Here is an 18,749-nt window from a genome sequence, read left to right on the forward strand (position 1 = left end):
TCAATTCAATATTCCATTTAATAGTCATATCTATTTTCTCTTATCCATCTATTGTAAACATGGTTTCTTTAAAACACAGTACTGTCTTATGGTACATAATCTTACGTGCAATGCAAATTTCCAACACAAGTTAAAAATTTCAACAAAAAAAAAAAAAAAAAAAAAAAAAAGGACAAAGACACTGCTGGATTTGTCGATTACATCACACCATGGATCTCAGTTCTTTGGTCCAGTGGTCCAACCAGGTGTGTGGTGTGCTGCTGTTGTATGGTGGTCCCTGTTTAGGAAGTGCCATGTATCATTTAACCATTTCCTTTTACTGTGGCCTAACTTGCCTTCATCACAGTAGTTGGTCCCCAATTTATCAATGTACTATAATATATTTTTTCATTTATTTGTTTCAGATTCAATTGGAAATTGATTCTCCGGTGCAGGTTGAGTCTCCCCTTCTTCATTTCCCACCGTGATGTCTTCAGCTTTCACATTTGTTTCTTGGGCTTCTTTCTTTGTTGCTTCACCGTTGTCATCTTGAGCTGCTTTCGGCTCACTCTCTTTGCCATCAGCCATGGCTTCCTTGTTTTCAGTTTCCTTATCTTGTTTATGCTTTTGGACCACTGCTGGTTTCATATCTGGTAATCAGAGAAGACACAGGCTGATTATACATGGAAATGCAACACAAAATAATGCAAGAATTAGATTCCAAAAGGGGTGTCCCATCTATGGCTTAGTTGGGATTTAACACTTCCGATGATTGTCATTGACCACTCAAAGAAAAATATATTGGCGTCAAAGTCCCTGCTGTGATAAAACATATACTATACACTTCTGGCCAAAAGTATTGGCACCCCTGCAATTCTGTCAGATAATGCTCAGTTTCTCCCAGAAAATGATTGCAATTACAATTGGTCTGGTAGCAATATCTTCGTTTATTTTGCTTGCAATGAAAAAATACAAAAGAGAATGGGAAAAAAATTAAATCAAGAACCTCGACTAACATCTAAACAAGTTCAAGCTGTCCTGCAGTCCGAGGGTACAACAGTGTCAACCCGTACTATCCGTTGGCGTCTGTATGAAAAGGGACTCTATGGTAGGATACCCAGGAAGACCCAACTTCTGACCCAGAGACATAAAAAAGCCAGGCTGGAGTTTGCTAAAGCTTACCTGAGAAACCCAAAAACGTTTTGGAAGAATGTTTTCTGGTCAGATGAGACAAACTGTGCATGGCATTATGAAGTCTCAAGACTACCAACAAATTTTGCAGCATAATGTAGGGCCCAGTGAGAAGAGGTCATCAGTCTTCCAGCAAGACAATGAACCAAAACGCACTTCAAAAAGCACTAGAAAATGGTTTGAGAGAAAGCACTGGAGACTTCTAAAGTGGCCAGCAATGAGTCCAGACCTGAATCCCATAGAACACCTGTGGAGAGATCTGAAAATGGCAGTTTGGAGAAGGCACTCTTCAAATCTCCGAGAACTGGAGCAGTTGGCTGCAGAAGAATGGTCTAAAATTCCAGCAGAGCATTGTAAGTAACTCATTGATGGATACCGGAAGTGGTTGTTCGCAGTTATTTTGTCTAAAGATTGTGCTACCAAGTATTAGGCTGAGGGTGCCAATACTTTTGTCCCGCACATTTTAAGAGTTTTGTGTAAAATGATAATGATAATGATTTAATTTTTTTTTTTTTTTTTTGTGTTTTGTGTGTTTGTGTTGTTTTGTGTCTTTTGTGTTCTTCATTGCAAGCAAAATAAATGAAGATTTTACTACCAAAGCATTTGTAATTGCAATTATTTTCCTGGGAGAAATTGAGCATTATCTGACAGAACTGCAGGGGTGCCAATAATTTTGGCCAGCAGTGTATATGTATGTATGTATATGTGTGTTACCAAAAGGTAATTTTCTTAATTCTTTATTCTAAATACTGTAGGTGATTTTGTCGAATACAACTGAAGTTCTACTTTTGATTACTAAAAAATGGAATTAGGTAGATACCAGATTATCATTTGGAATGGAGGAAGAGAATTTTGTCTTTAATTTGGTACTGTTTTACTTCAGTCATAAACAAGTCATGTTTAGGCCTTCAAATATCAGTCAAATAGCTCTAAATCAGATGGTCCTCCGGAGATTGTCTTGTCTGAAAAAGTCCCTGAGTAATTGCATCAAAATAGTCAGATAACTCCAGTTTTTTCAAATTTGGTTTTGAATTAGATTTATCTGACTGACTGAAGCAGGATTCTGCTTTCATGCTAATTCATCCACTATATTATCCTTGTATTTTTCTCCGCTGAGACTTAACTCCCTCACGTCTACGTGGCCCTCGGATTCATATGTTTGAACACCCCCTGGTTTGCAATTTGAAGCTATGCTTACCTACGTCTTTTACAGTAAGACTTGATTTTTCGTCAAGATTAGTTTGTAAATCTTGGCTTGGACTAGCATTGGCGACTGCTGGACTTTGCAAACTCTGCCTTGTAACACTGGAGTCTTCAGGAGTGGTGCTGCAGGTGATAATTGATGTAAGCTTAGAGCTGCTCTTCTTCGAGGAATTCGGATCAAAGCTACTTGCATCTGGAGTAGTTAAAGCAGCATTATAAGTGGTGGTGGCGGTGATGGAGTCAGTCAGGTTGGTTTCACTGGATAAGGTTGATGGATGAATGGGAGGAGAAGACTCCATGCAGTCAGTTGATGTGGTGGTGGGAATGGCGGTGGTGCTAGTAGGAGGAGGTATGGAGGAGCTGGTAATGGAGGTATCAGATTTAGGAGGAGTTGAGCTCAGGGCCCCATCTGTGCTTTTAGTGCCTATCTGAGATCCTGCAGTGAAATCGTCAATAGTTACAGTAAGAGAACTGGTAGCGGGATAGGATTTGGTATCTCCAGTTTGCATAGAGACTGGAGTATATGCTTCTTCACTGGAAATGACAGAAATAGCCTCTTCGCAAACTGAAACTACACCATTTGATACTGGACTTGTTGGTTTCACAGACATATTTGCTTCACTTTCACTGATATGACTAGAGGCCGTCTCCAATGCAGTAATGGAAGTTACTATTGTCGAGTCTGAAGTGGCAGAGGGACTGTGAGTAATGGACTCTGAGGAACTACAAGGGGCAGCGACGGGGGGTTCGATAAGAACTGACTGGGAACTAGAGGTGTGTGGTTCTGTGCTAATAGATTGAGCTTCAGGGTCGGAAGCCTCGTCGTGTAATTCTTCACCATTAGTGGGCATTGTGTTAACGGTAAGCACATCCGGCTGGGAAGTTGCAGCACTAGAAGTGGAAATAGTAATGTCAGCTAAGTCAGTGGTAGCGCTTGACATTACAGCGGGAGTGGAGGGGCCAGATGGAGTAGCAGTTGGACTTTTTTCTTTAGTGGGTGTGCTTGTTTCTCCCTCCTCTATTTGGACCAAGTCATTCTCAGGCGTGTTGCGGCCAGATGTTGAGGGGCCTGGACCAGATTTGAGGACTGGCTTTGGAGGCAAAGCGGGTTTGCCAGCTGACTCATGTGCTGACATGCTTGGTCGAATTTGACGTCTTGTATCTGAAGATTTAAACAGATAATAATAATGAGGATCAAGAAACATTAAACAACCCCGATGTTACTCAGTTGAGAACGAAACTCCACCAAGGCCAAAATATTTACAAAAGAGAGGGTGACAAGTTGAGTGGTGTTTGTGTCTGTTTATCCATCTGTTTGTTAGTTATCAGGTTACGTCCAGGTTCATAGAGTTGATGAACAGATGGTGGAAGAGGGTCGATGCATTGATATCATGTGGTTTACACCATCCTGTTGTATCAGTACAGCCCACTTGGAACCTTAACTCAACAGCTGCTACAAATCGTTCTTCATAGTATATTGCGGTACCAGATTTTAACAAAAGAAACTTGCCAATACGTGATTAAAATGTCACTTTTCAGCAACAAATATGACAATGAATGTCAAAGTAAATTATGGTTTGCTTTACCTGAGGATGCTGACATGGTTCTGTGTTTTGTGAAAGTCGGGGTTGGCTCGGCTTTATTGTCAATAATGGTGCCTATAAGAACAGGATAACGATAATGATTTTAGTTGGCAGTAAAGTATCTAGTGTTCATCCATTCATAGTCAACTGGTTTAACAATCTATTGTAGGTAAATGTCCAAATTGGGCATAATTTGCCATTTTAAATTGCTGGTGTCATGTGACTCATAGTGATGTCATTGATGTACCTTCAGATTCTGCCTTTTTCATCTCTCTCTCTGGATTCTATGGAAATAAAAGGGAAGATTAAGCATGTTATGACTTGGTTGACCGGAAGATCCACATTGTTCAATGTCAGACATTTCCTCACCTGTGTCTCTTCTGGCTGTGCTTTGGAAACTCCAATACGTTGAAGCATCAAATGAAGTTTCTGTTCGAAGCTATGCTGGCCTTCAAATTGTTTCTGTGAATAACCCCCCCAAAAAAACATTTTAACTCAATGGCTTCCATATACATACATATTAGCACTTACAAAACTCAAACTAAAGAAACAGTAACAATATTCCTATTCTATGCTTTAATGTTATTTCATTAATAACTTGCAGACCTTAAGACTATGCAGCACTAACCTTTCTGGCATTGGTGGTTCCCGCTGATGATCCAGACAGTAAAATTAGTGACTGGGACTTCCCTTCTCTGAGAGCACGACGGGGTGGCGCTACTTCACCCCTGAGTGCCGGATCAGAAGCAGGTGTTTCCTGCACAGTTGACTCTCCGCTAACACCAATGGGCTGCTCTTTCCCTTTTTCCTTTTCATTCTCCTTGTCTTGTTCCTTGACTTTGTCCTTATCTTTCTCTTTGTCAGCTCTGGCTGCTTCCCTAAGAGGGCGAATGAGATCAGCGATGGAGGCCTTTTTGGGTCGGCTCTCGTGGCCCGTCTCTGATTTCACACCTCGTCGCTTTCGAAGGGTAAAGAAATCCCCGAGTTTCCTCCGGAGTGTTTTCGTTGGGGGTGGACAAGGGACAGAAGTGGCAGGAACCACTTCATCCACTGTGATAGACTCTGGTTCCTCATCTCGTGTTTGCCTATAAGTGAGATGTTAATTGCATGATACTGTTAACACATTAATGCAAAACCAGTTGGTCAATGGTTTGTTATGTTGTTTCTTCACAGTAACCATGTAGTCACATTGAACTCATATAGTAGTAATATGTAGGGATAACGTGGGGAGTTGTCACACCGTTTTGGTTTCAGACTTGGAATAACTTCCACCAGGGCAAGTTCTTGTGCAATATCAGTATTCAAATGCTCAGCGTTACATTAATAGAAAAATCTACATTGACTTTACTATAATGTCACTTTACTTTGAGGTAAGAGGCAATTACTTATTTTAAGATCAATTTCAAATTAAGTCTTCAGTATTCTTCACATGGATTTTTACACAATAAATTTCTGCTTATTAAAGTGATACCATTAAAAAATATGAGGACAACACTTCAGTTTTGATTCATATTTTCTAGCTAGCCAGGTGCTTGCTAGCTGCTAGTTTAGCTTTTAGGAAAAAACACGAGTTTGGGTTGGGTGTCACAATTTGGATGGGGGTGTTTTTCACACTATTATCAAAGGATTCTAAGGATTTTTGTCACTGTACATGTCACTGTGAATTTTTATCCAGCAGCTCTAAGTTGTGTACATCATGTAAACTTGACAATATGAGACAAAAAGGTTTAACAAAAAAAAAAAAAAAACTCTTGAAAATAAATATTTCAAGTGAGTAATAGTGTGCAGGCATTTGGCACACCAAACTGCATATGTTGGAGAGTCTAGACTGGTGGTCAGCAACCCGCGGCTCTAGAGCTGCATGTGGCTCTTTACCGCTGCCCTAGTGGCTCCCTGATGCTTTTTCAAAAATGTTTGAAAATGGAAAAAGATGGTGGAGGGAATATATTGTTAGTTTGAATATGGTTTCTGTAGGAGGATATGATATAACATGATATGAAACAAAAAACTTTCATTCATTCATTCATTCATTTTCAAGCCGTTTATCCCCATGAGGGTCACAGGGGTGCTGTAACCAATCCCAGCTAACTATGGGCACACAAACATTCTTCCAATTTATTAATATTGTAATGAAGTTAATCTTTAGGCAGCATCGTAGAACAGAGCAGTCATGTGGTGCGTCATTCTCTATAGGATTCACTGCAGAGAAAATAAACATTTACCTTATTTTCTGCACTATAAGGTTCATCGGACTATAAGGTGCACCTTCAATGAATTGCGTGTTTTAAAACTGTTTTCATGTATGGGATGCACTGCGTGATAAGGCGCAATAGTAGTAGTCCTTGTAATAGTGGTCGTGGTTGGCGTTGCGTTACGCATCCACAAGATGCAGCTGAGCTAAATGGAATGTCATGCCATGATTAATTACTATTAATCCATATACAAGGCACATCGGATTAAATGGCGCACTATTGGCTTTTGAGAAAATTGAAAGCTTTGAGGTGGGCCTTATAGTGTGGAAAATACAGTAATCTTGAAGGCTGTATTTGTAGCCAATTTAGTCATTTTAATAGTAGGCTAATATAAATACTAGGGCTGTCAAAATTATCGCGTTAACGGGCGTTAATTAATTTTAACAAAGCATTTATGCCTAGGGCACCAAAATAGCTAGCGCCGGCCCTGCTCTGATTGATAGTAAATTATTGTTGAAAAAAAAAAGTCGAAGAATGAAAAGGATGTCAAATATAACCTAAGTTTAGAAACTTCCCTGTAATAAATGAATGACTATTCTAAGACGAGTTAATGGGAATCTCTTCATGATAAACATTTTGATTGCCAATCCCATTCTCCCCTAAATAGGAAACACAGATGGTTTAAAACTTAGTAGCAGAGTACTGCACAGGCCAACCAAGACATCTTACATTGTCAAGCATCTATTGTCACTGTTTAAGACAGGGTTGTCCAAAATTTTTCCTACAAGGGCCGCTTACAGAAAAACATGAAAATGCAAGGGACACTGAAATGGATGTTTTTCACTTTTTACTTCATACACACCCTAAAATTATTCCATCAAACAATTATGTCTTTTTTAAATATGAATTATATTATGATTATCTTTTTTTTTTAAAGCAAACAAACTGACACATCACACCTTTGATGGAACAAAGAATTCAGGATTTTCCACAATTTTTGGCCTGGCTCACTGCTCTGTTCTAACATTGTCTAGGTAATGATCGTTACTGTGATTGATTGAAAAATTGCACTTTGGCTGAAAGTGGAGCAAACCATTATTGCCTCTGAAAGTGAACTATGTTTAGTCACTGACTCTTTATGAAGCGTGATGATGCTATTTTAGTGCAAAATCGTGTGTTTGCATCTTTTCTTTGCTAGACAAGCTCTGTATAAACCCAATTCATTAGTAGTAGTAGCTGTCAGGGGCATCTCACTCATGTTAGTATGATGAGCCCCTACTTTTTCAACAGCATTTAAAAATACTAAAAATACACCATATTAAATACTGTATATGTCATGGGTCACAAGAAGTGGACAAAGGACTACATATGGCCCCCAGGCTGGACTTTGGACACCCCTGATTAAAGACATTACTGCATCAAAGGAACCATTTGATGGTTGGATTTCTCATAATGGCACTTCTGGCCCGGCTGTCTGTCATCAAAGGAGATTCCTGTGGTGGACTGTAATTAAATTAACAAGCTTTTTTTTTTTTTAAATTACACATACATACATATATACATTTTTTTTTTTTTTTTAAAGTCAAATTGTAAGCTATACATATTGTCATGATATCATCAAAACAGCTAAAGACATAGAGACATAGAGCTGTATGTTAGAGAGAATATCACCATAATATGCATTTTTAGACTTCTCTAACTAAAAGTCCCTTCCTAAAAAGCTGATTTATTTTATATCCACTGTATTAACTCATTGACTGTGACTGATTGAAATAGGCATCCAATCAATTTTGACTGGAACAGCTGGCAGTGCCAGTCTCTATCCTTGTCAATGGCAACAAATGAGTTAATGACATGTTGTGCGGTTATGACTGCATACAGGGCAATCTCTAAAACTGTAAGATGACCATGTACACGTAAATAACAAAATATGTGCAGTTGCTGATAGAGTTGACCGATTTGCTGAATGTTGTAACTTTATGATGGTAGAGATTCTTTTAGCAATGTCATTCATTTAGCAGATTTACAGTGTGCTGTTTCACAAATGCTTTTAAAATTCTTTTATGTTTTATAACAACTAATATTTCACTATGACATAGTGGACATATTAAGCTTAACATGACACACCAGATGAAATTATACTGAAACTAGTAGGTTATTTGGTTAGTTTGAGTCCACTGTTTCAGCCTCCAGTGATAGAAGAAATTCAATTTAAATGTATATTAGTACATATAATATACCATATTTAAGATTATATAATAGAATATTCTCGGTATAAAGGGTTTCTTATGGTTATGGTGTTATGGTGTTATACTTATATAGCGCTTTTCCACCTTTCAAGGCGCTCAAAGCGCTTTACACTATCTCACTATTCACCTACTGGTGACGCAGCTTAAAGGAGCAGTTACCCCATAATCACGGAGTGGACATCAATTTGTGGCACATAGTAAAGCATATCATTAAAAAAAATTTTGATCAAAATGACTTTGTTGTTGTGGACAATCAGAGTAAAAATCTGTAGTAAAAAATCAATTTAGTATCATTTAACCCCATATTACACTCTGTAGTTAGTGGAGCAGTGTGTGTGACTTGCCAAAATCACTAACAGTACATCCATTGAAAAAAAATATATAAAAGCAAGAAAACATATTTTAAAGAGATACGACATTGATCTGGAATGTGCTCAGATGTGTGGCAACTTACAGTATAATAAGACCTCAGTGTTTCATAATTCTGCAGTACAAGTGTGATGACTGAGTAATTCTGGGACACCAGAGGCATTTCATAGTGATATTGACCCTATATATATCGTGGCAAGAGACAAAGCAGAGTACTGTACAGTACAGCAAAAGGCAACTGGTGATACTCACTCTGTATCAGCAGGAAGAACTCTCTTTGTAAAGAACTCCTCCACTCCTTCGTCTACACGCCCGATGAGCTCTAGAACTTCATTTTCACTCTCAATTATTGTGTCCTGATTACATTTGTAGAAGATACAAAATTATCATTTTACATCAAAGTTCGAGCATGACAGTACGTGGATAAAAATGTAAGTTCATGTTATATAACACTGACCCCTACAAAACCCACACAGTCTTTCACTTGTGTCTCCTTTGGAATATTTTGGCTTGAGTCTTTGCTACAAAGCAGCCTCCTGGGAGGCAGTTGCTCAGTAACGTACAATGAGGGGCGTCAGAAGATTTTGCATGCAGTATCCCTGGTTTTGCCAATGAAGATAATGCAATATCAATATTGAATCACCCTGATCCCGTTAGCGTCTGTGACCACAAGCCGCAATAAAAGCACACAGTCTTGCAGTAGAGCACAAATTTAGCAGAAGTCACCGCTATATGATACTGAGTCAAGGGAATTGCTTGGATTATGTCTCCCTGACTCCAAGGGAGTGACTGCATGTCTACAGCCAGAGAGCTATGTGACAACACGATGAGCCATGAAAAGAAATCAGATGATGCACATTTTTAATGCATAACCCTGTAAGAAAAAAATAGAAGGCTGCAGGCTTTTTTTCAGTGAAGAAAAGGAAGATTCAAGCCAAGCTACCATCTGCAATCCTATTCAGGCAATCACGCTCTTGGAAATCAAGGCAAATGCCATTTGTGGTGTCTTCACACAGCCAGTTACCGGCACAATGGCTTTGGCTTATTCAAGCAGGCTTCTTTGCGGCTCTCCCCCTCTATTCGTCCCTTCCCTTCCCCCTGCCTCTCCCCTCTGCACCCTAATACAGCTCCCTTCCATTTTTCTCCACACACACACACGCACACATCACCTTCCCTTCAAGCTCTGTTCTTCTTGAATTCATCTCTCACCATACCTGTGCTCTGCTGGGACGATAGTTGAGCTTTTGTCGGTGAGGTCTTGGTCGGCTTTGGGTGTAGTGCCTGAGAGCTGGTCCGCCCAATGGCAGCTCCATTGGGGAGACACGGCACTCTGTTGCCGTGGAGCTCTGTTGCCTGGGCTCTGTTGCTGAGGCACCGTTGCTAAGAGCACAAGCACCAGCAGTATGTAATGCCTCTGCTGAGGTGGGAGGGGCCAGCCCCGACGAGACTGACAGATATGACAACAGGGCCTTGCCTTCCTCTGCCCCCTCCCCTTGGAGAGTAAAACGATGTGGAAAGGAAGATAAGAACATAATGTGGAGCCATCAAGTGACAACACTGACATTTGATTCACGAAAAATGCAGGTGGACATCAGTGGACTTCGGTGACACCAATGAAATGGACAAAATGTTTCAATGGTTATGTAATGGATTAATTATTTATTTTACATGTGTAACCAAGACACTCAGCACATCCACCTTACAGTTTTGAGGTCGTTGTTTCGAATCCAAGTTATGGCCTTCGTAAGATTTCCGAGAATATTTAAATCCCTTGATTATTGCAGGGATAATGTAACAGAACCCAACGACATTTGAAAATCTTCTTAACAGCCAACTTATATGTATTTTATAATTTATTCATAATTTAAAGCTTAAGGCATATTGTTAGGGTGCAACGATGCACCGATCTGGATTGATACACCAATTGGTCAAGTAATGATCCGATCAAATCAATGGAAACACAAAACATCGATCAAAATTGTCATCTTTTACTGTAGATAAGCTGTTTTCTTCAAAAATTGTTTGATTCCTGTTTGAAAAGTTTCAGCAACAAAATTGCTTTGTGTTTTTTTATTGCTTAATTAACTCATTGGCTGCCATTGACGGTGGGAGACGCTCATATCATTTGAACAAGGAGGGCTGGCAGTGAATGAAAAAACATTCATTCGCTGTCAGCCCTCCTAATTCAAATGAGTTGGACGTCTACAAGAGACAAACTAATTTAAATTCACAACATAAAGAAGAAAAGGGCCTCATGATCGGACTGAAGAAAGAAATATTGAGACGATCCTATCACTCTCCAAAGCATTCATATTGCATTGTGACAAAATGTGTCATTTAGGCCGCAACATATTACATATATGGAATCGCCATCCCCACATTTACATTACATCTGTGACTCTGAATCTGTGTGGCTTTATAAGGCAGGGGCTGGCCTGGTCAGTGACGTGTGAGCCAGCCAATGAGAGTTTAAATTGACTCGAGTATAAATGTGTCTGTTATGTGTTACTGCTTTATTGTGTTATCATGTCCCAAGTAAAGTTATAGAAAGTGAACAAGTGGCTGTGTCTGGCTTTGATCAATTGACTGGGGATTACAATTTGTTGGCAATATTAATTCATTGGCTGCCATTGACAAATACGGTCAATCTATTTTGACTGGTGGAGCTGCCAGCAATCGTTTGCTGCCAACCCCGCCAGTCTCATTGGACTGGAGATCTATCTATGTCAAAGGTATCGGAACACAATCATTAACTTCTACTGCTCCCCGATCAAATGGATTGAATGTTCTTTTTCCATTTATTTACTTGTTTTATGGATTATTGATCGTTTTGCATCCTGTACTTTATTAACTCAAACCTACTTACTAATGCAGAAAATTAAATAACATTTTCTTCCTGTTTTTTTTCTCTTAGTCCATGTTACGGTACCACAAACGTAACGAACAATTCGTGTTATTAATTATTTATTTGAAATTAGATTCCAGTCTTTATTTTTAACATTAAAACGGGAAAAAAAGCCAAAAGACAATTATGTATGATTTTTATTCCGGAATCTCACAGTGGGTCCATAGCATACACACCAACAAAAAAGAAAAGAATACCGTACATATGGAGATGTAGTAACACAATACAATGAAACACTTAATTCAAATATTCACTTTAAACAAGTAATTGGAAAAAAGACCAGACTAATAAAATCTTACCCACTGCATGTTCTTACTGTATTTTGTTTCCATGTTGATAATACCCCTTATAATGCTGAAATGGTGACAATAAACGGCGTAATAATGAACAATACACAGAACAGGTGTAAACAAACTTTATTGACAGTTCTAAGACAAATGATAAAGCTTTTGTCACATTGTTTTACACTGGTTTATGCTTGTACAAATAAATTATTTACTTCACGAGTAATGAACCAAAAACATTTGGTTTCGGTGGAAGTAGTCGACGAAACATGTCAGGTAGATAAAAAAAACCTAGAACAATTGTCTGGGATAAAAGAAAAATTTAACTAATCTATAAGTGTAGACAAAATGAACTTAATACAACCAAAAAGATCTATTGTCATATGTAAAGTCATGCGCGGAGTTTAAGGGGAGGCAAGGGGGACAGACCCCCCCCATGTGGCCGAAAAGTGTCATTGCTTGTAACTGACTTTCCTATATATGATTTATTTTAGTTTTCCGGTAAAATATTGTCTATAAAAGTTGTAAAGCACACAACAAAAATGAATGAAATGACCCCCCCCAAAAAAAAAATTATAATGGGTCAAAATTATTTTTCAAACAGATCACGTGACTAGCACCTTAGACGGTCATTTGCTTTGCTTAGCCAAAACCACCCGAGGACCGAAGAGGCTAGATGGATAGAGGTAATTTTTTTAATACCTAAGCTTTCAAAAGCGACAACAACTACTGAGCAAGAACCAAGGATTGAAAATGTGGATGGTGAAACGCCAGAGACCACCTTCAAAATGGTTGAGTTTCAAGCTAATTGTACAACGGAGCCACAACCGGTGACTTGCCAATGTAGTTACCCCCGACAAAAATGGTATCCCCTGGTCGCGTTAGCGCACACAAACACACATTAGTTATGGGTTATGTCAACAATTAATTGAAGCCAGAAAAGAACCACAGTTATACTGTATATTTTGGACATCGGCGTTTACTAAATTGGAGAAACTCCATACAGGACTTGAATTACAGTAATAACAGTTATAGGGCACCCTACGAGTAAAACAGTAAGTATGTTACATTATACGACAGAAAAAAAAAGTTTTTTTTGTTTTTTTTTTGTTTTTTTTAATGGATGGGCCATTTTTCAAAACCTCGTAGATAAATAACTACATCACCAAAACACAGAAATCAAGCAAATCAGTGCAGCGCAGTGGCTCCACCCAGCTGCTACAATTTTTGACGGGGGTAACTACATTGGCACGACACCGGCGGGTGTACCATATTCAATGGATAACGATCTTGGCGAAAATTATAGCTGTCCTAAGCAGCCTGATTTAGAATTTCCCTCAAGAATGATGGGAAACAAAATTTTCATTTTCAACTTATTATTATAAATATTCTTGTAGGTTAATTTTATTGTTGACACTGCATTTCGGTGTCATCAACATGTCGTGCCCCCCCTGCCCTAAAAGGCAAACTCTATGTGTAAAGTTACTGTATACAGTATTGGACAGGGAGAGGACAACATTTAGTGTTGGGCCAAATTTGGTTTTCAAAATAGAAATACTGGTCAGGTTACTTATAGTTATGGATAAAATATAAATATTATGTTCAAGAAGGCCGTGACCTTAATTTGTTTATTGATTCTGGGTGGATCAATCATGAACAGTGGTTGCGCTCCACGTGAAAAGTTACAGCAGAAGGGGACAACCAACGCCACCCTGTGGTAATTTTTATGAACAAAATCCTAATTCACCAAATGTTTTTTTTAAATTATGTCCTTAATTGGCAGAACTCATATCGAGTAGTTGCATGAAAATGTCCCCGTGGTCTTGACATTTCCGAATAATTTAGCCCATGTCGTCATGTTCTACTAATGTTTGCGTCGCCACGCCCACGTACGAATTCAAATCTGGCGCCTCGGTCCTGTCAGGGCCACGCCCCATTCACCGCCGGGCCTTAGGTCTGCACATGCGCCTTCGCGCTTAGCGACCGCCATTTTGTGTGCGGCCCTCTATTCTAAAGCGGGAGAAAATTATCAGGCCTGCGCACAGCTTTTTCGCACGTCCACGGAGGATTGAAGCGAGCGGCCGCACTCTACAGGCACTGAACTTAATATAAGCATAAAACAAGCACTCTGCGGTAAGTCAAAGCCGTCCTTTGCCCGCAAATACGGAAACGTTTTTGTAGGAGCTGGCGTCGGCCTCTAGGTGTCACGGTGGGGCTTAACGTTACCGACTGGCGGGGGGTGTTTGTCTCCCTCTATCGTTATCCAATATTCACTAAATCTGTCTCTAAACTCCAACTCCCTGTGTCGGGCGACTGTTTTCGTGCTTTTTGCGTGTTATTTCGTGTAAACCACCTGGCGATGGTCGTCTGAATGTGTGCTAATGTTTTAACTTACTTTAGGCCTGACGTCCATCTTATCGTGCCCTTTGTTTCCTGTTTTCAATCGTCCTCGCGCCTCCCAGTCAACAAACAAATTGAAGTTCTCATTTTAGTTCGCGCCGCTCGAACCTTACTATTTCAATCGCTCGTGCATACAACAAAACGCTCGATTCCGATTCCTACGTCTTTTTTATTTATTTAAATAAAGAGACACTTTAGAAATTGTCGGATCGTGGATAGCTCCACTTGGCCAAACCGCAGCACGCTACCATAGAATATCTTATCCGCTCAGGTTGGACTCACGAGGATGCTAAATGACATGTTTTTTTTTTCCCTACATCAAACCATCCCCTTTGATGCCGGTTGATGATCAGTTTATAGAAGACGTTTGGTTGCCTTCCTCCAAGCGGGTCCCATATGTCACCAAACTAAGTTCCTCTTGCAATACCCGCGTGTAACTCGTGGGTTCATTGGATGTGTCCAGAAAGAGGTCTTTTTTTTACGAACTCTGTAAACTTGGCGTGGACAATTTTGAACCTCGTTAAAACGTTATCCTCACCTTCAACTATCTGGTTTCCGGTTACGAGGACCTGGAAAACCCGATAGCTCAGAAGTCTAACGTGCTTTAAAAAGCGCACAGACTAGTTTTAAATAAATTGTGATCACTGTTTTAACTCATTCACTGCCATTGACAACGATAGATGTCAAATCACTGTCAACTGGGATGACTGGCATTGAGTGACCCATTTCCGTTGACGACGATAAACGTCCATTTGATTTTGACTTTCTTGATCTGCCAACGCCTCCCAATGAAAATGCATTGAACGTCAAACGCCGTCAATAAGACGAACAGTAAAATGAGCATTCTCACAGCCAATCCTCCCATTTTACACGAATTCGCCATCTTTCGTTGTAATAGCAGGCAATGAGTTGATAGTAAATATTCTCCAATCTTTTTTTTTTTATTATTATTTTTTATTATTTTTAAGTATAAACAAAGGGAAACTAAAACACTTTTAAATCTTTTTTTAAAATGGTTTCGAAAGATAAGACTGCAATTCTATTATTTAAAATGTTTTAAAGATGTGAACAAAGTGGTTATTAATGCTATTTAAATGATTATTTTTCAACTTTAGAGTGTTATCAAGGGCCATAACCGAAGTGTATTTTTGTTTTTAATTTTATTTTTATGAAGTTTCATTTCTTATTTTGTTTATTCATAAAAAAAATATGTAAATAAGTTCCAAAAAGAATAGGGCCGTCTATCGCTGTCAATGCCAGCCAATGGCTTGATTACAATTCACATTATTGAAAGATATACTCTATTGAAATTTACCAATAGGTGTTATTTACTTTGGGAGCAAATCCAGCTGACAGTTCTGAGGTTAGGTCAATGATTATTCACTGACAGTCCCTCCCAGTCAAATGGGAATGAATAGGACATCTATCACCATCAATGGCAGTTAATAGGTTAAGTACATTTTAGCATCCAATAACTTAGCCAGAAGACCATTATCGCCTCAGAATGCCACCTTTGCTTTTCATCATTCCACAATGAAGCGGTTTTACTAAAAAATTTCTTGCCGACTATACTTTAGAGTGTTGACCGGCCCGTTACCATGGAGGGCGACGTAGTTTCCATGGAAACTGCCCTGGCTCCGGAAGGCGGGGTTCTGCCCGAAGCCGGGGACGCCGTGATCCAAGGAACAGCAGGTGCTTCGCAGGCGGTGGAGGTTCCGGGCAACATGGAGATGATGGTGATGGATGCGCTGGATCCGGCCCTCTTACAAATGAAGACAGAGGTGTTGGAGGGAGGAGGCACAGTTACTGTAACCGGTGGGGATGAGGGTCAGATCATCACCCTTCAGGTCAGTAGGACCATGAGTCGTTGGGAATGGAATTTGAAGAGTGTTTTTTGGTTTGGTTTGAAATGCTGAATATTGGGTGCAGGTTGTCAATATGGAAGAACAGGCTGGTGCTGCTCTAGGACTTGGACAGCTTCAACTAGTGCAGGTTCCAGTCACTTCAACTTCAGTAGATGGCCTCCAAGCAACATATGTAGATGGATCAGCCAATAAAGATGCAGAGCCAGTTATCTGTCACACCCTGCCCTTGCCTGAAGGCTTCCAGGTAAGCTGGAACTGTTGAGGAAAGGAAGAAATAATGGAGCTCTTTCTGCACAATAAGAAGCCTTGTTTTTAAGGGGTACACGACACTCTATTTACCGTAGGTAGAAGCACACATATTCGTGTTGGGGAGGTGGCAACAACTGATGAAAGCTGACATACTGGATTTCACTCCTTTTTAACATTTTATAGGCTACTCGTTGAACTCAACGGCAGCCTTTGGCGATGCTCGACATTAATCCATTTTGACAGGGAGAATCTGCCCTCAACATTTATTTATTATTGAAACAATTTAGAATTAAGGTAGTAGTCTTAGTAGCCTAATTAACTTTTTTAGTGTCATTGACAATAATAGTCATCCAATCATGTGGCTCTTTTCATTCTTCTGCTGTGAATTTTAATAAGTGCCACTCATAAATGTCCAGTCCATCTGAACTGGGAAGGTTGGTAGTGAAACAACCTGCAGACGGTCCCAGTTCAAATAGATTGTACATCGACGTTAGTGGCAGGCAATGGGCTAATTTGTAATTTCGTAGTGGTAATAAGTAGTTTTTTTTAATTAATTAATTTAGGTAGAACATAAGCAAATGATGACTACAGTAAAACAATATATAGCAATGTTAAAAGATAAATATAAAACGCAATGTATTGATGCACCATCTAATCCGATGCGCCTTAGTCTGTAAAATATGGTAATTGGAAAAAAATATATATGCACATACAGGGTGTCCCAAAAATGTATACACTTTTTAGTGTCTGATTACTAAATTGTCTTGTTATTGGTGCAGATTAAACCCATTTAATCAATTTCGGCAGCCACACTACGGTAAACTCCGAAGATAGAATATTGGAAGTACGTTAATGCAGTTCAAGTGTGAACGTGTCATGTTATTGATTGCAAAAGGTGTATACATTTTTGAGGGACACTTCATATATGTATAGCTACCCCGATATATTAAGTTACGTAACAAACTGGAATATAATGATACATTGATCTGGTTTGATATATTGATTAAGCTACGATTGAAATTTATCAAATCCAAATCATCTATCAGCATGGTCATCTTTTAAAGATGCAGTTCTATTAAAAAGGATTGTTTTCATTCATATGTCTTAAATGTTTCAGCAAATATTGTTAAATGCGTCAAAATTGTCTAGTATTTTTTTTTTGCTTTAGGTGAAATGTAGCTGATTGTTATCAAAGGCACTTGATTGAAATTGAACCGTGGCATACTTAGTATTATCGGTAAACGTCTTGTCTAAGGAATCGATAGTGTATCGTCATGAAATTTTTTATCTATAGCCTTATAGTAGCAAAGTTTGCATCACACCACTGGACAAGCATGTATGACCACGAAACGTGACTGTACTGTTCATTCAGGTGGTAAAAGTGGGAGCCAACGGTGAAGTGGAAACGGTAGAGCAAGAGGAGCTTCATGCAGTCCACGAAGAGCTCCAAGCAACAAGGGCAGAAGAGGAACAGGAGGACGGCGACGTGGCCGAGCAGGAACCCCCAGAGTCTCAGCCCGGGTGGCAGAAGGACCCAGACTACCAGCCCATTGCAACGGTCCGCAAAGGAAAGAAGGGAAAAAAGAGCCGCCTGCGCTATGCAGAGGGTGACAGAGACATGGATGTGTCCGTGTACGACTTTGAGGAAGAGCAACAGGAGGGGCTGCTGTCAGAGGTCAATGCAGAGAAGGTAGTTGGAAACATGAAGCCCCCCAAGCCCACCAAGATCAAGAAAAAGGGTAAGATTTTTTTTTTGGGGGGGGGGGGTTGGCGAGAAAAATAGGTATGTACTTACTTCTCTAACATGACTAGGTGTGAAGAAGACCTTCCAGTGTGAACTGTGTAGCTATACGTGTCCACGACGCTCCAACCTGGACCGACATATGAAAAGTCACACGGACGAAAGGCCGCACAAATGTCATTTGTGCGGAAGGGCCTTCAGAACAGTCACACTGCTGAGAAACCATCTCAACACTCACACAGGTGGAGCAAACGGCACAGCCAATGAGTTGATGGAAATTTCGGGAGAGAGTCCTCATTGTTTTTTTTTTTTTTTCTCAAATCCGCAGGCACTCGGCCACACAAATGCACAGATTGCGACATGGCCTTTGTGACCAGTGGAGAATTGGTGCGTCATCGTCGTTACAAGCACACGCACGAGAAGCCCTTCAAGTGCTCAATGTGTGACTATTGCAGTGTGGAGGTGAGCCATCGCATCACCTAACACACGATGTCATCAGGCGTGTCCTTTGTTACCTCTTACTTGCCAGTGACATCAAA

At 39.8% G+C, this 18,749-nt stretch overlaps 2 protein-coding genes across 2 annotated transcripts in view; one reads left to right on the forward strand and one right to left on the reverse strand.

Moving 5' to 3' along the window:
* LOC130912207 (uncharacterized) lies at positions 1-13,945 on the reverse strand. Its single transcript, XM_057830118.1, has 9 exons — positions 13,897-13,945; positions 9,981-10,258; positions 9,019-9,122; positions 4,585-5,041; positions 4,326-4,418; positions 4,204-4,240; positions 3,960-4,031; positions 2,369-3,535; positions 1-629 (listed from the first exon to the last, which is right to left on the reverse strand). The coding sequence occupies exons 1-9, from the start codon at positions 13,943-13,945 to the stop codon at positions 388-390; spliced, it is 2,499 nt and encodes an 832-aa protein (XP_057686101.1). The 3' UTR covers positions 1-387.
* The window catches only part of ctcf (CCCTC-binding factor (zinc finger protein)), a 15,053-nt gene continuing 10,224 nt past the window's right edge, over positions 13,921-18,749 (forward strand). The window contains exons 1-6 of the mRNA XM_057860566.1: positions 13,921-14,088; positions 15,933-16,202; positions 16,285-16,464; positions 17,842-18,208; positions 18,282-18,452; positions 18,539-18,672. Coding sequence (XP_057716549.1) covers positions 15,954-16,202; positions 16,285-16,464; positions 17,842-18,208; positions 18,282-18,452; positions 18,539-18,672 — 1,101 coding nt within the window. The 5' untranslated portion in view covers positions 13,921-14,088; positions 15,933-15,953. The remainder of the gene's footprint in view (positions 14,089-15,932; positions 16,203-16,284; positions 16,465-17,841; positions 18,209-18,281; positions 18,453-18,538; positions 18,673-18,749) is intronic.

This window comes from Corythoichthys intestinalis, chromosome 1 (genome assembly GCF_030265065.1).
Source record: "Corythoichthys intestinalis isolate RoL2023-P3 chromosome 1, ASM3026506v1, whole genome shotgun sequence".
NCBI lineage: Eukaryota > Metazoa > Chordata > Actinopteri > Syngnathiformes > Syngnathidae > Corythoichthys > Corythoichthys intestinalis.